We start from the raw sequence: 24,032 nt of genomic DNA on the forward strand, positions 1-24,032 counted from the left end.
GTCTCTATCAGCCTTCCCCCAGGACTCCTGACTGCACTGTTCCCTTAGCTGTGAGTTCCCAAATGAGGGAATGCTTGGCTCTATGTCCCCTTGTTCTCAGAAACAGGTGTCCTACCCCTGGCTTCAGCTCTCTGTAATCATTTACCCCCAGAGTCACTGCCAAAGGCATCTGCCCCCTCCCACCAGCTGTCAAGAGTCCTCTGAAACGAGGAACTGGGAGCACTCACACAATTTTATGCCAGCAGAGCTGTCAGAGTAGGAGGATTCTCATTTACCTTCTCCCAGCCCTGCCTGGTTGTCACCCACTGTCAGCTCTGCCTTTGGCCTGTCCCACTTCTCACAGGAAGAGCACAGCCACAGTTCTGCAATGCTGGGGGCAGATTCCTGTGTTCATCCACATCAGGAAATACATTTTAGTGACCCTCAGAACTCCTCCATACAATCAGTGCATGTTTCCAGGCCTTCCATCATGCTGGTGTTTGCTGATGTGGGACAAGGCTGCCTGGAGTGGCCCAGAGCCGTGTGAGGGGGCAGGGATGAGTGGCAATGAGCCACTGTGGCTCTGTGACAGCCCCTGGTGTAATTAACAGCACTAATTACTACAGCCACCAAACATCCAGAGCTGTGTGTAAAACCCCACGGGTGTCACATGGAGCTCTGGGGAAGGAGAGCCTGGGGGTGCTCTCAGGTTTGCCAGGCCCTGGGGACACCTCAGCATTTACACCCCAAACCTGTGACTGATCCCAGTGCTGCCCCACGCCCCCCTTGGCTGTTACCTGGTCCAGGTGGCCCAGGTGATTTTCTCTATGACTGCAGGGTCTGTGATTTGCTTTCCCAGGGGCACCTCGTGAACTTGACGCTTGTAGGCACCTGTGGATACCTGGAAGAGAGAAAGGAAAAATGTGGAAAGTGCTATAAACACATCACTGTCTTTAAAATTTCCAACAGTCCCACCAGGTTTTATCAGCAATTAAACATCTAGGATAAGATTTCTCTTTTTTCCTCATTATCTGGAATTCATCACATGCCATATTAAAGGAATAACAATGTTACAGGATGATGATGGAAGGGGATGCTCATATGCAGAGCTGACAGATTTTCTCTCACTTCTATACTTTATCTCAATTTTACTAAATCAGAAACATTTCTGAATGAAAATGAAACCCCTTCAAATTAACAATTTGATTAAAACAACTGAGCTCTCACACACATCCCAGCCTCAGGAAGGAAGAGAAATTATATGGTTATAATTTCCTCCCTGAGGAAGATAAATTTCCACAATTTCTCTTTCAGCATTGTCTCCCTTCCATAGCCCTGGGATAAAGCTTTGCCCTCAGCACAACTGGGGCCTGCACCTCGTTATGGTGGCCCAGTAAACCCGAGCACTGTGGGGGCTATCCCAGACATACCTGGATGTACCTGCTGTCTGCAGAGAAATCCATCTGAATGACAAAACTGGCAATGTCCTTGCAGTAGCCAATCCGGTTCAGGGTTGTGCCTTGAGTGAGATCATAAAAATCCACAGTATGTTCTTGTGAGCCCACGGCCAAAAACCTGTTATCTGGGCTGATCCTAGACAATAAAATATGGAGTGGGAACGTCACTGGCTGTTTTGGTGCAAGGTTTGCTTCTCATGCTATTGTGACAGTAACTTTTTTTAATGAAAAAACACAAAAAAACCTTCTATCAACAGCAAGACTGAACCCAAACCAAAACTTGATGCTTAAGAGCAAAGGAAGACTCACGATATCTCTGACAGAGGACAGGGTTAGCTGGAATATTGGGAAGGAATCATTGCCTGTGAGGGTGGTGAGGCCCAGGCCCAGGTTCCCCAGAGAAGCTCCCATGACTGCAAGTGTCCAAGGCCAGGTTGGATGGGGCCTGGAGCAAGCTGGGACAGTGGAAGATGTCGCTGCCATGGCAAGGGGTGGGACTGGATAATATTTCAAGTCCCTTCCAACCCAGACCATTCCATGACTCTATTCTATATTGTTTGTGGTTAAATGATGCTAATATTGCACTTGCATAAAGCCACAGCACAGTGTGCAGAGCGACACCAATCCCCTGGGAGTCAGCAACAGGCACTGCAATTTGGAGAATTAATTCCCATCATTCCAGCTGTGCAGTGTGGCTGTAACTGAACGAAAGCCCCACCACAGAGCCCTTCACCAGCTCACACCGGTTCCAACAAACACAGACTCACAAAACCTCTGCAAATCCACCCGGCCCTCCATGGCCGTTCCCTCGAGGCAGGGCTGTGTATTCTGAGCACCTCCTACCTGATGTCCTGAATTGCAGATTTCCTGTCCCGCTTCTTGCCCCAGACCTTGAGGCTGTTGACCAGCAGGAGGACGAACTCGCCGTTCCTCATGCCGATGGCCACCATCTCCCCGTCGGGGCTGTAGGCGGCGCAGCGCGCGGGGTGCCCCAGGCTCACCTTGTTCACCAGCTTCTGCAGGGACACGGGCAACAGGCTCACACCTCCCCAGCACACCCAGAGCTTCCAAACACAAAGTACAGAACTTGCTTAATTAAAAACAAATCCACTCTGTTTCCCTCTAAACATAAACCTGAAATGTCACACCGAGACTCACATCCCACCAGGCATATGTCGCTAAGCAGACTTCAAAATAGAGATGTGATTTGGATGGGGGGTTATGTTTGCATTATTTTGTAGACTGACATCGAGTTTCACACCAGAAAAAGGACTATTTAGCAGAAAAAGCTGAAAAATCTATTTCCTAATTTGTTTGAAAGGTGGCTTTGACATCTTCAACAACTGCTGATTGGCACAGAACTCTCCCATTTCATTTGGTACATGGAAATGTCCTAGAAAGATCTTGTATTTTCACCTAGCTGGTTGTATTTATAATAGATTAATTTTCCTCATTAAAAATTATCCTGTTAGCTCAGGTAACAAGCTTTTGGAAAGGTTTATGCTGGGCAAAATGAGCTGTAAATTTCCTGATGGGTTTTTTTTAAAATGTTTTATTTGTTGTTTTTAAAAATGGTTGCTGTTAGTCAATTTGACTTGGAAAAATCCCTGAGGCAACATGCAGAGTTCCAAAGGAAGGCTCTGAAGAAGAGGGAGCCATGCCTGCCAGGAAGGCAGAATGATGGGCAGGGGCTGTGTGTGTGACAGCACAGTCTGTGTCACCCAGACAGGCAATGTGGAATTAAAATGCTTCCTTGATCCCCCTGCCTGCAGATTTGGATCAAAATAAACAATGCCCAACAAGAGGCACTCCATGAGCAGGTGTGCTGGTGAATCCCTACATTTCTCTGGGAGGGCTGGTGCCAAACATGACCAAAACCTGCTCAGAACAAAAGCAAAACCTGCTCTCATTCCAGGGCTGCTCAAAAGCACAGCTGGAAAAATGGATGCTTGGATAAAATGCTCATTTTTAATTCCACACTTTTACATTCACAGCACTCACTTTGTCCGACAGGTCCCAGATCCTGGCTGTTCCGTCGTTGCTTGCAGAGATAAAGATGTCTTTGGAGGGGTGAGTTGCCAGGCCCCAGATTTCCCCTTCCATGTGACAGTCAATTAACAAGTTAGAAGCAGCATTTTTTTCTCCTACTTCAAGGATTTCTCCATCTTTTGTTCCCACTAAGATTTTCCCCTGTTTGTAGCCAAAGGAAAGGAGTGGAGAGAGGAGGTCAGTGTAACAGTAACTGCCACGGTTTGAACTGCCAGAGCTTCCTTGGCAAGTACTTGGAAAAAGCATAAACAGATTAAGCTTGTAATTGGTTAATGGCTACTTGATTGGAAATATAAAACAACATTCCTCAGTGGTGTTTTTATCAAGGAATGTGTCAAAATGAAATAGAGACCACCCCTGGAGCGCTTGACCGGGCAGGCCCCACCCCGTGCAGCATCACTGCTCCTTTCTCATGCACAATTTAAACACGTGCAAGAGTGACTGCAGCAAGTCACACAACTCCGTTATTTCTACTGTGTTCCACTTCTCACAGTCTCTCAGGAACTCCCCGTGGGGGTTTTGTGGCTTTAAAGCAGCAGCAGCAGCAGCTCGGGCAGGCAGCTGAGCTCTGCCCTGCCCCCCGTGCTCTCACCTTGCCGCGGCACACGGAGCGCACGCACTCGATGAGCTGCCCGGTCTCCAGCTGGAAGGCTCGGCACCGCTTCATCTCCTGGTCCCACAGCTTCACTGCTCCCCCCTCCTTCGTGCTGCAAAGGAGCCCTGGTGTTACCTGCTGGCTGCTTCACACATGGAAATCCCACCAGCATTTTTCTGCTTCTATCACTAAACACACACTGACCCACCCTTCACTCCATATTGCTATTATGGTGCAATGGGAAGTAAATAATCAAAAATTCAAGTGCTTTCATACTTCACGTTCAAACAGCACCATCATTTGTACAAACCAAGCTGCTCTCTTGCCATGTATCTCAAATCTGTTTCTTGGCCAATCTGTTTCTTGTGGTAATCCCAGGACCTGCAGCATCTCCACTGGGAGAGGCTGTCTGTAGTTTGACAGAACAAACAAATGAAGAGAACTCCACTTATGGCAGGAGCTCAGGCAACAGGAGCTTATCCAGGTGTTTGGAACAATTCCAAAGAGGTTCAGCATCTCTCCACCACGTAACATGTGCCACTGTGGCCCTCAAGTATCCTGGGCAGGTTATGCAAAACTGAGAGTGAAGCTGCCACAGCACAGAGACCATTTATCTCTGGGCTGCTGCATAAATAACAAAACCAAAAGGCACACAAGTGAGACAGAAGTTGGCACTTCAGGAAGATGCTGTGTCTTACGGCCTCTCCTTCCCTCCAGTGACGATGAGCCCGTCCCGCAGAGTCGTGTACATGGTGAACACCGGTCCCATGTGAGCCTTGGCCACCAGCCTGACCAGGAAATGATCCTTCCACACGTACACATCTCCATTTATGGCACCAGTGAATGTGAGGTTATTCTGCAACAGACAGCAGCAATCTCTGATACAACAGACACCTCGGCATTTTGGTTCAGCTTCAAGTAAAATCCTTTAAATTTAATTTAAAAGTCCTTAACGACCACACTGAACTGTCCCCATTGGTGGTATCACTGGCATGTGTCACACTAAATACCATTAGCAGAAAAAAATATACAGGAAATAACAGATCAAGTTTAAGCTAAACAGATAAATAACCAGCAAAGTGAAAAAAAAAAAAAAAAAGCAAAAAGAAAGCCAGGGCAGTAGGTGTGCACAGAGCTTAATAGAAGACATTCACCCAGTTGTGTTCAGGAAATTCAGGGAAGGATCTCAAGGTGCACAGGTTTTAAATCCACATTTCACTAACAAGCACTGGGTTGGATTTCAGCAAGGAAAACTGACCCTTGCAGGTTTAATACAAAGTAATGTAAAATCCTGCAGCAGGTAATTTGAACTCACTGCTCCAAAGGCAACAGAGAGCATGGTTTGCATTTTGGCATCTTCCATGGAACCAATGACTCCTTTCTTGTAGAGCAAAGCGCTGCCAGCCAAGGTCCAGAACTTCATGTGTTTGACCCCCACGGACACGAACTGAGTGTCGGAGTCGGGGCGGAACTCCACAACGAAGATCCTCTCCAGGTGTCCTCCCCTACTGGCAACTTTTGCCCCTGGTTTAATGAGCAAAGGATGAAAACAAAGCTGAATTCACCTGAGGAATTAAGCTCTGATATGATTTTATCAAATAAATTGAGCTGGTATTGGATTAGAGATCTGTGTCCCAGATGCTGACAGCTGCAAATCCCAACACTGTTTAGAGTATCAAACATTTTAATGCAACTCCCAACGTCCCTGGTTATTCCATTGCATCCCACAGATTTAGGAAATGCAGATTTATGGCCTTCACAGCACAATCTGTCTCCTGGGTCAGTGAAATAACACAGAAACATTGGCTATCATCTGGTGAGAAATGCACAGGGACACACTCATGAGCTGAAGAACTTCTCCTCTCCCCTCCATCATTTCCAAAGATAATTCTCTTCTAGAAATTACTTCCCAAAGGCCTATCTCCATCATAGCACTTGAAGTGTTTTAGGGAAGAAAAGGAATAGTTTTCCTTAATTTCATGTAATTTTGTGTTAAGCATCATTCTTTCCTTAATTTCCACTTAAAATAGGTGTTAAAAACTTATCTTCCTGTTCATATTTTTTAGCCCTTCACCATCTTTAACTGATTAACTGGGACAGAGAGGGGAGACAAAACTCCAAAGACTTGAATGGCAAAGGCAGTCATTTGCACAGCTCTGAGGCTGAAGGCCCATGGTTTTCCCTGGTTTGTACCTTCCTGCCACCTCCAGACAGTGATGGTGTGCTCTGGGTCCACTCCCACTGACACCAGAAGTTTGCCCGTGGCGCTGAAGTTCACGTAATTGACGCCTTTGGTGTGGAAGCAGCGCAGCATGGAAAGGGTTTGCTTGCTCATGGCATCCCAAATGTGAATTGTGGGGGTTGTACCTGCAGGCAGAGAGAGGCATTGAAAGAGAATTAATTCTGGAAAGCTTCAGTGCAAAGCAGGCATTTTTCAAGAACATTTAACCTGAACAGACATTAGTTGGGGGTTTGGATTTGTTTGAAGATTAGCACTAGTGGGAAACAAAGAGAAATCAAAATAGCTTGCAAAACACAGGGAGGGGGAATCATTGCAGTCCATGGAGTCAGACAAGTTCTAAAAGAACAACATAACATTCATGAAGAGCCTCATGCAAAAGAAATTGCCTGCAGATGTTTCACTTGTATCCATGGTTCACACAGATACAACGAGGCAACATGGAACTCAACAGGACTCTGCTAAATTCACAAACAAATCAGCCTTACCTGGGAATTCTGTCATGTCACCTGCATTGTGAGAGCAATGGCAAATGAGGAAGCACCAAGGGAAAACAATAGGTGAAATAAGTCATGTGGCTCGTGCTGAAGTGCCAGCATCAGCACCAGAAGGAAAACAAAATTAAAAACTTGGAAATGGATATGGATTAAATCAACAAAACAAATAAGCAGGAATATTGTTGAACTTTTTTGGGTATATTGGCTTTTATACACAAATATTGCAACAATATTTAGTACTTGTAAGTTTTAAAAATGGTATCTAAAAGAAATGTTAAAGGCATGCAGGTTTTAACAATTACTAAATTCAAAAGTGAAGTGAACCTTTACTTATACAAAGTATCAAATCAAACTCAGAAGCACTGATCTCCTGAGGCCTAGGAAAAGGACTTTAGCCTTTTCCATGTCCCAGAAATTAGTGTTTTGCACAGCTCTGGCACCACGTGCAGGTTTGGGTGCTCCCTCCACATTCCAGCTGCAGTAACTGTGCTCAGGACAGGCAGCAGAGGGTTTGTGTTTGTCACTGTGCTCATCACACCATTCCCTGCCCCCTGTCAAGTGACTCCCGTCCTCAAGTTATGGGTTCCATTCTCCTTCTGGAGTGGGCTGAGGAGACTTTCTGACCCTGTTCTCTTCTGTAAAGTGAATTATTTCAGCACTAGGCTGAGGGGCAGCACATCCTTCTCAAGGCTTGGGACTACTCATCCTGCATTCCCCATGCAATGTCTACTCCTGCAGGACCCTCCATGTAAACAATAAACACACAAAAGCCACATATCAGTGGTTTCTCAGCTGTCCCCTGATATGTCCCCTAACTCCTGCTGAGATCTCTCTCTGTTTCTGGCCTTTTCTGTACAGCTCCTGTATTCCTGCAGAGAAAATGATGCTCATTGTATTCTCACTGCTAAACAGTGCCTTGGACACAGGAAGGAAAGGAGGAACTCTATAAATCAGATTACTGAGATGATTAGGCAGTTTATCAAAGTTTGCCTTCTGAAATATGATTACACTCCAATTAACTCTAAAATCCAATCACTCACAATCAGAGACGGAACTGAAACAGTAAGGAAACCCCGGAGCTTGATGACTTCTTCCAAATCAAACAAGAAGTAGAATTCCCCACAGAGAAGCCCCAACTAAAGCAGTGCCCTGAGAGCTGCGAGGGAAGCTTTGCTCAGGCTGTCACGTACCGATCTGGCTGGTGGCCACCACGTTCTTGTACTTGGGGTGCTGGTTCACTGTCAGGCACAGGATGTCATCTGTGTGCTCCAGGTAGAAGCTCTGGCTACCTAAGGCCATGCAAAGAGGATTTCAGTCACCACAGGACCAGGGAAGAGCCACCACAGAAGCACAGACTGTTTGGGCAGCTGCCACAGCTCTGCAGGGGATGGGGGGCCACTAAGGCTGCTCTGCTCCCATTCCCAGGCACCGTTCCCAAATGCACTATGGACACAACCATCAACACACACAGGTGGATACAAAAGCAATATTTGGGAAATTATGTGTACACCCAGGGAATCAGCCCACAGCCACCATGGCTGCAAGAAACACCAAAATGGCAAAGCAAAGCCCAGGCTTCCCAGTGAAATCCCAGGGAACTGAGGCAGTGAGTGGGGAAGGGGCCCAGAAAGGACAATGGGGCCATCCTTGTTTCCCAGCCCACAGGCCAGAGGCTGTCTGAGGACTCGAGTCCCCAAAGGCCTCCCCAAAGTTTCCCAAATGTGGGAAAGCCATAGGAAGATTTAAAAGTTCAGACTTCCAATCAAAAATATTTTCCTTATCAAGCTATTTTATCTCCAAGTATTTTTTCAAGTGGAATTACCAGTGGAGAGGTTTTGGACAATGCCTGCTGCAGCTGTGTGGAAAATGATGTCAGCACCATCGTTCAGGTAATGGAGGTTGTTGCGACAGTCAAATCCTCTGTATCCAAACACGTGGTCTAAAGCCAGCTCCTGCTCCAGGAAAACAAAAAGAACAAGAGTGAAATGGAAGAAAAACCAAGATTTCAGAGCCTGGACCACTTAAGGACAATTCTAAATTACACAAGTACAAATATCTTGTGGAGGCAATAGAATAACAAAATAATAATTAGTTACCCCCACTCTGCTCATTTATTGAGGCATAACAATATCAGAGGCTATCAACAACCTTTAATTGGTCAACTGAAGCACTACACTTATATTATTTTCTTTTTTAATTATTCAGAGGGCTATAAATGCCCTGCTTCTGTAAATTCCCATTCCAAACAGATACAACTCACAGAACAAGTTGGATTTTATTGCTCTTCCCATCACAGTTTATTATTTATATAGGGCATCAGATATTTTAAAGAAGCTATCTGCAGAGTTTTCAAAAATCATTCTCATAAACTACCACATTTCCACAGACCAAATTCTGACCTTAAAGTCCTTAGAGGAAGCTAGGGCAAGCTATTAGTAACTCTGTAATTAAGACATTAATCAGAGGTGTAATTACAGCTTACAATGAGCAGTTGCCAAGGAAATTTCCTCCAGGAAGCCAGCATGGTTAATGGATTGTTGTTAGAGCTGCCTTGGAGCCCTGAAGCCCAACTTAATGACTGCCCCAAACACAATCACAGCTCACTGGGAACAATCCCAATTAGCCACAGACCAAGTGCTGCAAATGGTCCACACAGGTCACAAAATATTCCTGGTTCTGCCTCTTATGTGGGAATTCAAACAAGTTGTTTGGGGAGAAAGGGAAGTTCCAAAGTCAATGAGCAAATTCCATCATTCAAAATCCCACAGAGGATTTTTCCTGGGCCAAGGTTCTGGATGCATTTCCCTTGGGGTTGATTAGGGAGCATGGGAATGCACAGACTTTGTGATTGTACCTGCCCTACACTGAGAGACAAACAGGGGTGGATTTCACTCCTGTAACAGCACATGTTACTCTTAAAGAAATAGGAAAGATATGAATTCTGACCTCAACCAGTTTCTTTTTTTTGTTGACATTGTTCTTTTGCAGTTTCTCAGGCTGAGGAGCAGCTCTGCTCACAGGTGGCCTGAAAAGAACATTTAAAAAAGGAGACAATTGATATGTTTGAAAGTTAAACACAACCTTCAAAACCACAGCATGTGTGAGCAGCAAATGGACAGTTACCCCTGGTATGACCTTTTTTAGAGTTGTACAGTAAACTGATTAAAATCCTGCACTTTTTGATGGAAAGTGCAGAAACATTGATGTAGACTTCACAGATGAGTGGCAGAACAAACAACCTTACAGCATTCAAAAGACCCCAAACCATAATGATTTAAATCCATGGAAAAATCCTTGAATGTGAAATGATGGTAAATTGGTGCTTTCAGAAATGATCTGAAGTAATTTCTGCAGCTGGCAGTTGACCTCTGCCCAGCCTTGCTTCTTCTGAGAAAGCCAATCCCAAAACCTTGATATGGCTTCAATAAAATCTTCTCAAAATCATATTAAAGATAAAATGGCTGCATTTAAATGCACAAGTCATTCATCCAAGGGAATTTGGGAGATTGAGGCCAGCAAAGCTATTTTATATAATTACAGTTGCTAAAAGTAGATAGAGACAAATTCAGAACAGAGGTTGAGACAAAATCTGATGGGTGCAAATGGTCTGTGAGGCCAGATAACCTCTGCTACTGCTGTTGATCCTGCTGGGAAAAGAGGGACAGAGCTAAGGGGAGCACGTGGAAAGCATTCCCAGAGCTTATGATTCCAGAAAAATCTGACCTTGCTCTTACATTCCACACGCTGTGAAATTTGTTCTGTCCTGAGACCGTAACTACCAGTAATTCCCATTTTGCAAAAAATTAATTGGAGAAGAATGAAATCCCTTTTGTGTATAGGGAGCTGCTTTTTCTGGAGCTGGATTTCTCATGGAAGGTACTAAAGGCACAGTGGACAGAGCACAGTGTGGACTGAGCCCTGTGGGAATGAGCAGCAGGACAAGCTGAGCTCAGACAGAGCAAGGCTGGAGGGAACCAGTCCAAGCCACGTCTCAAGCACAGCAAGGACCAAGAAGCACATGAGCAGGTGACCCATGACACCAAGAGAGTGAAAGAGTTACCTTGATCCCCTTGGAAGCAGCAAATAAAGCCAAGCAAGAAATTTAATAGAGTTTAGGAGTCACTTGTGAGCACGAGACTCATGCACAAGCACTTTCAGAGGCAGCAGTCATTCCTGGGGCACAGCACTGCTATCCAAGCATGCCAGCAAAACTAAAACAGAAACCAGAGAGTGCACAGACCCACAAACATCACACCTGGCATCCCTGGGCAGCCTCAGAGCTAAAGGTCCTGCAGGATGGAGGACACAGGGAAGCTACATCCAAGCTTCCTGCACACTTTGCACCAGAGCACAAGGGGGTTCCATGGTTGGTTTATTTCAGGAGCCTGGCAGGCAGGGAACTGCTAGGAAGTTGACAGTTTCCTAGGCAGTGCTGAGAGTGCACACAATGGATGATTGTTCTCTACCCCAGCTCAGCTGCAATTTAGCCCACAATGGCTGTGAGGAGACCAAGTCACTGCCAGGACAGCCTGTCCTGCCTTGTCCTCAGGGAACAAGTACCTTTATTTCCTCAGAGAGTGGCCACTCAAGTCCCCTGGGGTGACCCTGGGTGGAGCAGGACAGAGCAGCGGTGCTGTGATCAGCAGGGAAGGGCAGAGGAAATTATTACAAAACTTAATTGTTTTACAAAATAAATTCATCATTTCATTTCAGCCCAGATTTATGAGGGCCTCTGAACTGGCATTTAGGAAAAGAATTGTTTTCTTGCATGCTTTTTTCTGTTTTAGTGTTATTTCCAACTGGATCATTTCTACATTTCTTTACCTAGGAATATCAAAGTTTATGACAAGAGCAAGCCAAAATACTTCATGAAAGCAAGAGAACACTACCACTGTGACATGCTTGATAGTCACCAGATTGTAAGCATGAGGCTTAACTTGGAAACACACACAGAGATACCTTTATAGCTACCTGCTCACAGCACACACAAACACAGATGTTGTGTGCATTCATATATACGCAGCCATGTATATATACACACACGGGTGCATTCACTGCCTCATCACCACCTCAATAAAACAAATGGAAAGCAGCACATCGGAAACATTGTAAGAAATAATTTCACTTTTAACAAGCCTGTGACTACATCTAGTTTGTTTTGACACAGAAGATGGCACTGCCAAGACAAGAAATCTGCACTGTAGCAAATGACACCCTTTGCCCTGCTGGGCCTGTGCAACCTGCATGGCACATTGCAGCAATGCAGGCCTCAGCTGGGCTCCCAGCAGTACTTACTTGACAATTCCCTGCCTCCAAAGGAAAGCAAGTTAAAACATAACACAAGCATTAATGGTTTCTTTGCAGCAATTGAAAACAAACGTGCTTAGATCATGTTATGGCACAGGGGAGCTGCAGGAAAGAGAGGACACAGTCAGGTAAGAGGGGTTCAGTTCTTTGGGCACTGTGAATACAGCAGAGAAGGTTTCTGTTACTCGTGGCAATCTCGAGGATGATCTCCCATGAGGACACACAGCTGTCAGTCAGGGATAGAATCCAGATCCAAACTGACAAAACCCCAGCACCACCTTCATGCAGAAATGTGAAAATTGTGAGTGAACATTCCTTCCAGCCATGGGGTGGGGAGAAGCCCAGTTCAGGGGAGGGGTGAACAGGCAGCACCAGGATGGAGAACAGCAGATGGACACAACAAGGGCTGGGCTGGGGGGAAGAGGGAATGAGGTTTTATAAGAGTGGAGCACCTTGAGGGAGGAAAAGATGTGATCTTAGAGAGCAGGGCCAAACTATGAGGAGAAAAAGATAGATCTGTTGAGATGGAAAAAAAGGTCAAAAGAAAAAGCAGATCAAAAACTGTAATGATAAATTCTTTGGGAAGGGGATAGAACCAGCTCCTGTTTCCAGGTCACAGGACAGAATTGCTGTCTGGTTGGAGATGCTGACTGCAGTGAGAATAAACTGGGGAGAACACAAACATTCTGCTCCAAGGCCAACAGGAACAGCATGGGAACTCCAGAAACTGCATCATGGGAAAGGGACCAACAAGGTCTGGGGCAGGGACAGACGGACAGGAGCGTCCTGCACCAAGAGGGTGACAGGCTGAGCCAGCAGCAATGGGTGGGGAAAAGCTTCAGGCCCAAAAGGGAGACAGACATGGATTTACATGGCTGCAAACTGGAGAGGGAACACACTTGGATCTACACAAACATGAGCAGGGCTGCTCTTGAGAAGAGAAAGCAAGGTTCAAGGAGAGGAAAGGGTGGTAAGGGTTGGATTGGGCAACAGAACAAAAATCCAAGGTTTGAAAACTATACTGTTCATTTCAGAAAAAAATGCAAAAGCAGCTTTTAACTGTGCCCTTCACCAGTGACAGGAGGGGACTCCCAGGTGCCCCCAAACTGCTGCAAAACTCCTCAAGCTGTTTTTAATCCCTTCAAGAGAAGGGATTAAAAGATTTCTTAAATTCTAAACGCTTGGATTTTCCCATCCCAACATACACAGGAGTTTTACATACAACTTTTCCTGCTGTTACTTTTTTAAACACTTTGTAGCTATCATAAGACAACAAAAAGAACAGGATTCAACACGAAAATACCATACTTTCAAACAGAGCAGATCAAAGCAAAGCTCAAACAAAACTGGAGAGAAACATCAGTGGTAATTTGTGTTTTTAAAGGACTGAAAAAGCCTTACATAGTTACAATATTTATAACTTCACATGCATGCCGATGCACTCTTTAAAATAAAAAAAAAAAATCAAAAAACTCAAAAAAAATCACAAAGTACTGCAGGACATATGGTGGGGCCAGCTGCTGTCACAGCCTGTCAGGGCAGCTGGTCACTGCAGTCCCAGGTCATTCCAGCCCAGTGCCCAGTGAAAGCAGCACCACAGCAATCAGTAAGGAGGGCAAGCACCGGGATTAAACCTGAGGGACTTTGTTCTGAGCACCTTGGGAACAGCTCCTGTACCTCAGTCTGGCCCTGCTGTCCCTCACACACTGAGGGAACAGAGCCTTTTCCATTCGTTTTGTTATTCCCTGCCTAAGCTCCAGCACGTTTTGAAGCTGTGTTGTGTAAATACAAACACTGAACCAATCACACACAGCAGATTCTCCCTCTGCATGACAGAACATGAGAAACATGGCTTTTCCATCAGCCCTGGAGTACCTCCTGCACAACATTCCTGGGGAAAGCTGAGTATTTCACATCATCCTCAGTGCAGAGAGCCCTCAGGCTCAGAGAGAGAGGTGTTGGGAAATTGTGGCAACGCTGGCATCCCTCAGTTCCACTCCCCCAGGTGTCACACAAACAGAGCAGACCTTTGAGCCAGCTCTGTGCTGACCTGTGGGAGCAGTGGGATTGACTCTGAGTTCAGCTGCTTGGCAGGGACTGACAAATGCCAGTCACAATGTGTACAAGCCTTGGGGATGAAACCAGCAGGCTGTCAAATGCATTCAGGGTGCATTAACTTGACATAATGCTGTTGAGAAAGTAAAAGTGAATATTCCAAATGATGCTCCTCATCCTCAGAGAGGGGCTCTCTGCTGGAATAAGCCCAAAGTTATTTTCTCCACCCTAAAGATGTATTTTTTCAGACACATATTGAATAGTCCCCACCTACACATAAATACAACACAGATTCACACTCAGAGCTGTTGCACTGCACCCACAGACGTGTGTGTGTAAAGGTGCAGGAACCAAGGCTGCAGCCATATATTGAATAATTCATGGTGCAAAGGCTTGTGGGGGCTATTTGGGAAGCTTATATAAGTTAGCTCATGTTGTTTTAAAGAAATCAATAATTGAAAGAGTAACATTTGAAGAGAGAAAATTCAACTTCTTTAACTTTTCACCTTTATCCGGACATATGATTACACAAGGCAAACCCCACGACAGAGACCAGGCTCTGAGGTGGGTAATTCAAGGGGAGTGAGACAAGCCAGGATGCCGAGAAAAGGGAAAACCAGACAAACATGCTAATGCTGCTTCTCGTTTGCTATACATTCCACCTGCTTTGGAGGAGTTCCCATCACCAGGTACATGTGGAGTCATGCAAACTGAGCTAAGGGAGAGCTGCAGATGCAGGGGGTGTGTTAGGGGTTAGTAGGAGGCCAAACGCAACCAGGCCTTTGCCTTTGAGATTAGTAACATAAACACAGTCATCAGCAAGCTCGTGTTACTTCTCATGGTATCAATTCTTGGTTTAAATGGTCCCAGCCCTTTTGTGAAACAGCACAATTCTTCTGTGGCACACAGCAGAGCTTACAATTGTCCTGGATTGTCTGGGACAGTCCCAGCAGTGGCCAGGGGGTCCCGAGGAGCGGGAGCCCCGTGCTGGGAGCTCCCCCTCTGCCAGACGGCTCCTGCTGCCCCTCTCCAGGGCACCCTGCTCCTGAGCCCGGGCACGGCAAGGGGTCACAGCCACAGGGACACACAGGGACACAAGGGGGGTGGGGAGGACAAGAGGGAACACACGGAAAGGGGAAGAAGAAAACAACGGGATCGGGGAGAGGAGAGAGAAACAACAATCAATTAATGATCTTAACCAAACGCACCAATGCAACTGCAAGACATTTTAAAACTGTGCCTCAGCAACAGCTCTCCTGTCACTTTGCCATCCTAAAGCTGTAGCTGCTGATGGAGACAGGAAATGTTAGATCCCCTCAAAAATACCAGGACATGACTTGATTCAAATCCTGCAAGTAAAATCTATCATGCAACCTCTACATTCCTCCAAGATATTTGTAGAATCGTGATTGTTTTATTTACATTTGAGTTAGGAAAAATAAATTTCATGAAGGGCTCTCATTTTCTTTCCTAAGGGAAAATGCTATTATTCCTCCTAAGTTTGTACTAATCACTGTACAGTTCAGCTCCCAACCCTACACTTGCAATCTTCTCAGGAGTCCCATCACTGCTCCTGAAATAAAACTCCTCCTGAATTGAACAATGAATTGTTATTTCTAGAGAAATGATGTACCTGGAGGTTTTCAGATTCACCACTTTCTATTAGAGAAGCACAGAGTCCCCTGCAAGTTTATTCCAGCAAACAGAAGGATTAAACAGATGGATGTGTCTCATTGGTGCTACACAGCACCTTTGGAACCTGTTTGATTTCATAAGCTGGAATGCAACTTCAGCAACAGTTTACCCTCTGAATATGACTATTAACAGAAAAAAAACAAACCCAGAGAGCTCCAAGTTATTGCCCCCAAGGAGCAGCTCACAGAAGCAGCCCCAGCTATTCCTACTTCTTGCTTAAACCAGAAACTTGCTTTTTCTCTTTTTTCCCCCCTTTCCTTAATTTAAATTGCTTAATTTTGAGTTTCTTCTCACTACACCTTCATAATTTTTCCTTTCTCAAAGCCACAATGAAAATAGAGCAAGGGGGACACTCCAAGACCCTCACTAGATGTTGCAGTGAAGTGGGCCAGCAGTTTTCCAGGCCTTGGGATTTACTCACAGTTTCTGTTCTAAGCAGCCTCCCAGCTTGTCCCACAGTTTTGAACACGTGGGCAGTTAGTGACAGTAAGTTACCAATGCCAGAATAGTGCACAATCCCTGGGGTCTTCAGGCAGACACATGGCACAATCACAAAGGGAAAGATCTGGAATATTTCCCCCAGAAAAACCTCCTCCTCAAAAGCTTACCAGGTTTCCCCACACACCTGCCTGAAAGAGAATGGAACACATCCTCTGGGTTCCCTTCTTCAAACTTGGAGGGGCTGGGAGAGCTCCTCCAGCTGTGCCTTTGGCAGAAAACCTAAACCTTTGGGAGCTGCCTCCAATATTCCTTGCTGCCTCTTCACCCAGCCCTGTGCACAGAGATTTCAAGGCTCCCCAGCCTCAAGGCCCTGACTTGGCCTTAGATTTCCCTGGACATTTAGGATTTCCCTCAAAACAAACTTTCCATTTCACCTGGATTGACCAACTCCCACTTCAGACCCTTGCAGGTGCAAAGAAAAGTCAGGCCAGGGATTTCAGAAGTTTGTCATGGGCAGACAAACCCTTTTCCAGCTGCTGCATTCTCTTGTGCTCTCAGAAAAGATGGAATTGGACACAGCTACAAAGCTTCCCTCATCTCTCATACATCTCCTGAGAGAAGTCAGCTTTAGCCTGAGGCACTCCCAGCTGGGGGAGCAGGAATTGTGCCCTTATTGTCCCCCTGGGAGCAGGAATTGCAGTCTTGCAGTAACCAACACACAGATCCTGTCTCACTGCACTCAAACCCCAGCACCCTTCACAGCTTAAGGCCCTATCCAACCACTACACCCTCAGAAAGCAGTTTGGATGACATTTTGCCATAAAGTTGCCACTTCTGATTGTTTCACTATTTCTATTAATCCCTTGAAGACAGGAAAGGGAATTGATCTTTGCTTAACAAGTGACATATGAAAATGACAAGATTTTTTATCAGATTGATCAAAACAGCAAATTCCAAATACCAAAGGTGTGATTGTACTGAAGCATCTGCAATTTAAAAAGGAGCTAAAAATGTGTACAAGAGCTGTGACTTTCAAGCAGAAAAGATGGGAAGGACAGTGACAAGGGTTTATTTTTAACCTAGATTAAAAACAAAGTACAAAACTGTTGATAACACCAAGCATCACCACAGCAGAATAAAACAGCTGGACAGCACAAGTGTTTCTGGTACAAACCATCTGTACCAATGCCACTTATTATTCCTGTAACATTTTAGCAATTCAGCCAAAATAAAATAACAATTTTCCTTTTTTAAACTCAATTTGCAAACGTTTATGTTTTACCAGATGATACACTATGCCTTTTTGTAGAAAGATGGAGGAACAAATTCTTTATTTGAGGAAAAGAGAGATTCTTAAAAGAAATGGAAAAAGAGAAGGTTATGGTCCAACACTTCATTGTAAAGATCACTGATCCTCCTCCTGCATGGAATTGTTAAAACATTGTGATGAAAAAAAATGGGTGCAACCTTGTTCTTCTTATTGTTCATACCCCACATTTCACACCCAATTCTCTTGTTTTGCACATTTACTGAGCAAAAATGATTAATTACTTTCTGTTCAAGATGTTCAGCACTGCAGTCTTTGAGAGCTTTAAAGACAAACTTATTTTTCCAAGGCCTACATGAGATTGGGAAGTATTATTAACTCCATTTTGTCTCTTGCAATAACAGAACTGGGCTGAAATTCTTTCTGTGGGTTAACCCACAGCAGTCCTTGGTGTCAGTGCCCAGAGGGGGGCAAGAGCAGGGAAACTCCTGATGAAAGAATGATCATTTCTAAGAAAATGCTCTATCAAAAGAGACAAAATGGATTCCCAGCTGAGTCACCAGCTGGATTCACAGGTAGGGATTTACTGCTCCAGGTTTTGAGGGAGAATCATTTACTGGTTATAGATGCTCCTGTTCTGTCCCCATCAGATTTTAGCACCCCCTCCTTTAGGTCTGTGTTTCACTGGACTCACCCTCTGTTCTTAGCTCTTACCTCTTTTCTTTGCTCTCCTCTCCAACACTGTTCCCCTTCCAGATAATTTTTTTTTAGAATATTTCAGCCTAAGGCCAGTGTGTGCCATGGGAAATTCCAGCTTTAACAGTGACAACCTGACACAATTACAAGTAACTGAAAATCTTGTAATAAAAGCACCACCCAAAGCCTTAACCACAAAATATTTACAAGCTTACCACTACCACAAGTGCTCTGCTGCAGACACACACACTGCTTAGGAGAGAGTATAAATGCTCATGTGAATGGCAAAAGAGAACGACACTCAGAGATGTGTCATCTACATGTATTTTTCTCCTTCACATTAACATGTTGTACTGTGTGAACACCATTTGAAATGTCATCTGGTGAATCTTAAAATTCCTGTCTTATTTCTAAGGACTAATTTTAGTTGAATGAAAAGAGACCTGCAAAAGGGCACACATGGAAGCAAAAGCCTTTGTGGGACATACCTCTCTTCCACTGAAACCTCCTTCAGCTGCTGATGGGGCTTTGTGCCTTCCATTTCTCGGATGCTCACTGCATAGATCTTAGTGGTGTAGTCAATTGCTTTTTCTCTTGCAACATCACTGTCATAACCTTAGAAAAATAAAACATAGAATAAAACAAACTACCATAGTGGGACAGGAGAGAACAAGAAGATCTGCAACAACGAAAGGAAGGAAACAAAACCTACCAAGCTCTCCTCACACTGACATTTAGCAAGTTAAATGCCTGTGTGAATCTCTGGTTGAGGCAAGGAAGAATTAAATCCTCTTTACCTCCATCTTCTTCTGCATCTGTGTCTGATTCTTCACTGTCCACCAGCTTGCTCTCCTGGATGCCCAGGAACTCCCTGGTCCAGATCATGAGGGCGGTGTCGGCGCCGCCCACGGTGAGGAGCACGGAGTCGTTGTGCAGCCACTGCACGTTGGTCACCTGGGCACTGTGCCCCACGTACTTCTTGAACCTGGCATGCTGGCCCTGCAGCACACAACATCCCCACTGGCAGCCTGGCACCCAGCAGCCCTTCCTTCCTTTCCTCTCCATCACTGCCATCCACACATTCCTTACCTTCACTGGGTAGGAAAAGAGCTTCACAAACCCAAAATCGTCTCCCGTGGCCAGGAGGGTCCTGTCCTTCGTGAGACTGGCCGCGTTGACAACGGTGACATCGCTGTGCATGGGCCAGATTCCCTCACAGGTGGGACCAAGCACACATGTCCACGTGTCCCATTCAATCTTCTCTATCTGCAAGCAAAATTCCCCCAGAGAAGGCTGCTTACTTTAAACATACCAAATCCACACTCATTCCATGTGTATCGTTTTCTATGTTTGACATTTTTTATTTTAATACTTTTAGTTCTTAAGAAACTGTGCTGTTCCAGCTTGTTAATACAAATTAATTTTGATGTATCTTCATCAAAAGGCTTAACACTTTAAACATTCCCATTTTTCCAAGCAGAGCATGATTTGGATACAAATCTCCCTGAAGGTTTTCTGAGGTGCTAAACATTGGCAATTTTGTAGTCATGTAGAATTACATGTCACAAAGAATCAGCTTAATGAAAAGCCAGGTCCTGCTGTTTGAAGGTGCTTTATAGCCCATGTGCAAAACCAGGTGGCTCTGAGAAGGGGATTATGGCAAATGGCTGCTAATAAATAAACAAGAATAAATTTAGAGATACAAGCAGAAATCTGCACATTCTGCCATTTACAAATGCTAGGAAAGACACTGTGGAATTATTAAGTAATTCTAATTCTAACCATTGTAAATAAAGCATTATTTTAAAAAATTACACAATTTGAAGACAATTCTTTAAATTAATTTTCACAGTTAAAATAATCCAGCCCAGAATTCATACCTCAGCAATTCTTATAATATGTCTTTTCCCCCTTGGTGCTTCAAAAAATAGTTGTTCTTTGGCACCAGAATTGACTTGCAATAACTTTCCTGGATACAAAAGGAGAGTTTGTTATGAATCTTAATAATTATTGTGACTACTAAGAACTTTATTTTGATTGAGTGAAGAGATTTCTGGGGGTAAATTAAGAAATTATCTTCTAAGAGAGTGATTCATAGCCAAAGTAACACAGATGCTTAAAATCACTCTAGTAAGGGTCCTATACTCTGACTCAATGCAAAAGCAATATTTCAAATACCATCCAATATCCTTAAGAAGTTGCTGTTGCACAGCAAATCAGTTTCTGCTGATAGGGAACATTTTGCTTGTATTTCACCATCACACTAATGGAAGTAAAAAATAAATGCATGTGCTATTCATTTTCCTAATACTTTTACAAGGCAGCTTTGCCAAAAGTGGAACCTTTGCCAGCTCCCATCCCTTCTGCACTGCTACACTGGCAGAGCCAGCTCCAGTCTCAGCTGTCCTGGGATGGGAAGTTTGCTGTGCCCATGGAGATGCTGTGGTTGCTGCCACTGGCTCACACCACGTTTTGGGCAGGGACAGAGCTCAGGCACACAGGGGGTCCCACACAGATCACAGCTGCTCTGGGAAGGCTCACTGGCATGAGCTCATTATGGTTAATTAGCTGGGACCATCAAGCTCTAGCTTCTTGCAGGGATTGCCATGCAGAGCTCAGCAAGGAAAGGAAATTGGATACCAACAAATGTAATTGCACTGGATCCATGCAGTGCTCCGTGGGGAAAAAGCATTTGCATCAGTGGTTGATCTCAATAACTCAATTTCCTGATATTCCATTTTATGGACATTTCCAGTCTGTATCTCTGGCCAACACTTTACCTCTGGAGTCCCAGTCGATGTGGGTGATGTAGCTGGAGGCACCTTTGCAAATGCCAACCCTCTTGCTGGTAAGGACGTTGTAAATATCCACAAAGTTATCGTGGGAAGCCACAGCCAGGTACTTCCCTGATTCTGCAAGGAGGAGACACCGTGGTTATTAAAGGGTAAATTTAACTGATACTGGTGTGGTTTTCACCACTGCAGTCAATTCACCAGGCAGGGCTGGGCCTGTTCTAGTGCAGCCACACGGAATTGTGAAGTATTTAATGCATGGAGCACACACAAAGCCAATCTTCCTTTGGGACATTCAACCTTGCCTAGACAAGAGAAACCAACTGCAAAACAAACACTCCTCTTCCACCTTATCATGCGGTTGTACCTCGTGAAAACTTGATATCCGAGATCATCTCCTTCCTGTGGTGGAAAGAGACCATGTCCTCCACAGTGTCGGCGTTCACCACCAGGAAGCTGCCGTCGTTCAGCCCGACCGCCAGGGCTTTCCCGTCCGGAGAAAAGGCGCAGCAGCGCCCGCCTGAGGAGGCACATGGAAATGAGCCTGTCATAAAAGCTGGGGCTGAGAAAACCATCGGTGAACTGCAACTGAAAGGTTTCTACATCAACTACGTGATTTTAAAACGGATTTTTTATCTCTTGAAAAAGATATGTTACAGAGGGGTATGATGGACGCTTCGTTACAGGGTTGAGGACGATGGTTTAATCCCTTTTGAAACAGGTTTATTGCAAATACCACCTTCCAGCCACATCCTAAACACACCAATGACAGAAATAAAACAAAAAAAACCCACCCAGAACACATACAGAAAGGAAATCCGGATGGAAAATTCAAAGATTCATTAAGGGCAGTGTACCTCTGCCTCAGCATTATTCCTGACATACTCTCCTACAGCTACCCTCATCCATCCCCAAGTTCACCTCTCCAAAACATTTAACTCTGTTTTCCCCCAGCCAGTTAAGGGTTCATGTGCTCCAGATTTGTCACTGAAAATGAACAATTTAAAATTTCCAGAGAGATATCAATGAATTAATAAAATAAGAGTGATTTTGAGAAGGCAGTATTTCAATCTAGCTTATCTAATTTTATAGGAGGAGAGGAGAGGAAAAGTGTTAATTTTAGAGAAGTTGGTTTAACAGGTAAAGCTCATATTGACAGCAAAAGATGACTGTGCTCAAAATGCAGGAAATTGTACTCTTGTCTTTATAAAGAAATTTTATAATGTCAGCTACATACTGGCCTTAAGTATTCCTAGGCAGGAAAGTGATTCTGAGGTCAACTCATTCCCCTTGAAACTGGGGGAAAAGAGACTGAAGTTCATTTTATTATTATTCATTACAATAGATTACAGTCCTTTTTCTTCCTTCCCTTTGCACTGACTTGACACATGCCAAAGCCAATTTATTTCCTGTGCTCCCAATTTCTTAACGACCGTGTCCTTTGCCTAGCCAATTAATTAAGTGCCCCAGAGGCAGAGAGGGAGCTGCTCCAGGAGCAGGGGATCCCTGGATCCCCAGGCCAAGGCAGAGTTACCTTTTTTGAGTTTCCTGACTGCCAGCATGCGGTGCTGTGCCGAGAGCTCCCAGATTCTCAGCGTTTTGTCGTCGCTCACCGTGGCACACACGGGCAGGAGAGGATGAGCTGCCAGGCCCCACACTTCCCCTTCCATGTGGCCCTGCAGGAAAGCATTCCACACAAGAGGAAATAATGCCTGTGGGGCTGGGTAATAGCTTCTAAACTTGCCCTGCCTCATTTTGTGAGTCCCAGGCAGTAAAGCTGTGGGGGTACCAGTTGCTGGTTTCTCTGGGTGTGCATTGAAGGCACTTGAGATGGTAGCTCATGTTCAGACTCAGGTGTTTATTATTTCTTATCAGTAAAACAAAATTTCTTATCTCACTGCTGTGAGCTGGGCAGCTTTTCATTAGAAGGCACAAAGTGGCCAACAATCTCTTGTTACAAGGCCTTTTAAGACTGAACCATCCAATTAAGAACTGACACTTGGATTATTTCCCTTTTAACCCAATCACTGATCCCACAGAGCTGCAATGGGGACTTTTCTGCCCAATTACAAAATGCCACCCAAACCCATGGAGAAGAAGGAAGAAGAAGCATGAAGAAGAAACCCAGGATGACACCCTGTGCCCTCCATCTTGCTTCCATCCACAACACACTAAAAACCCCAAAACCTCAATTTCTCACCAAGTGATGCACCTACACTGCTCTCTATAATCTATTTCACACTTTTGTGGATTCCAGTCTATTCTGGAGTTTAGGAAACTTTCTCCATGAGTGAGGGTCAAAGTCAGTGCTCCCCTGGGGATCAGGGCACCCCAGAGCAGACAGAGAAATATTCCCAGTGCCCTGGGTTTCCACATAAAGCCTTCACCATCTCCTCTCTCCAAAGCTTTCTGCATTCCAAAAGACCTGAACGTCTGCTCTGTCTCCCTGACCAATGTCTGAAACACTTCCATGTTCCCCTCCACTGTTACTGGCTGTAATTCCTGTTCTTCCAGTATTCTCCTTTCCAAACTTGAGATTAATAGGGAACAGTTACACCCCAAACTGGACTCTATCCTGAAATCCTAGTATTGGCTAATCCTCAAAGTTTATGTCCTTTTTTAGATCCTTGTTTGCCCAAAAGACACATAATATTTTGTTTTAATCTTGCCTCATATTCTCAGTTTTCCAAGCTGTTAATCACTCTTCCTGCTTTTTTCCAGCTTTCCTTCAGCTTGCATACAGTTTGCTGGCACTGCATATCAAGGTTAAATAATTTCTTACTGCTCTCAATCTGCATTAGTGAATGAGTTCAATGTTTTATAAAACACAACCTCACACATCTTGGATATGCAGTCATGCAGGCAAGACAAATTTGAAGGATTACTTCATGTGATCAAAATTTACTGAAAAAAGAATACCAAAGAACCAGCATTTTTGTAAAAATACAGGAAATGGTTTGCTG

The 24,032-nt window shown here is 44.7% G+C and overlaps 1 protein-coding gene across 8 annotated transcripts in view; it reads right to left on the bottom strand.

Moving 5' to 3' along the window:
• Positions 1–24,032, bottom strand: part of EML6 (EMAP like 6) — a 97,274-nt gene that overhangs the window by 4,131 nt on the left and 69,111 nt on the right. For 5 of the 8 annotated variants that reach the window (XM_071448714.1, XM_071448792.1, XM_071448633.1 and 2 more), the window contains exons 22-40: positions 22,604–22,745; positions 21,437–21,589; positions 21,058–21,189; positions 20,158–20,246; positions 19,367–19,543; positions 19,075–19,276; positions 18,766–18,892; positions 9,763–9,841; positions 8,639–8,768; positions 8,007–8,105; positions 6,808–6,828; positions 6,274–6,447; positions 5,396–5,604; positions 4,779–4,936; positions 4,078–4,192; positions 3,438–3,626; positions 2,280–2,452; positions 1,410–1,572; positions 777–880 (exon numbers count right to left, since the gene is read on the bottom strand). In XM_071448714.1, coding sequence (XP_071304815.1) covers positions 777–880; positions 1,410–1,572; positions 2,280–2,452; positions 3,438–3,626; positions 4,078–4,192; positions 4,779–4,936; positions 5,396–5,604; positions 6,274–6,447; positions 6,808–6,828; positions 8,007–8,105; positions 8,639–8,768; positions 9,763–9,841; positions 18,766–18,892; positions 19,075–19,276; positions 19,367–19,543; positions 20,158–20,246; positions 21,058–21,189; positions 21,437–21,589; positions 22,604–22,745 — 2,636 coding nt within the window. The remainder of the gene's footprint in view (positions 1–776; positions 881–1,409; positions 1,573–2,279; positions 2,453–3,437; positions 3,627–4,077; positions 4,193–4,778; positions 4,937–5,395; positions 5,605–6,273; positions 6,448–6,807; positions 6,829–8,006; positions 8,106–8,638; positions 8,769–9,762; positions 9,842–18,765; positions 18,893–19,074; positions 19,277–19,366; positions 19,544–20,157; positions 20,247–21,057; positions 21,190–21,436; positions 21,590–22,603; positions 22,746–24,032) is intronic. The other 3 variants (XM_071449113.1, XM_071449036.1, XM_071448948.1) reach the window with 2 other exon arrangements.

Source organism: Agelaius tricolor, unplaced genomic scaffold (assembly GCF_023055355.1).
Source record: "Agelaius tricolor isolate 1412-34295 unplaced genomic scaffold, bAgeTri1.0.p SCAF_1, whole genome shotgun sequence".
NCBI lineage: Eukaryota > Metazoa > Chordata > Aves > Passeriformes > Icteridae > Agelaius > Agelaius tricolor.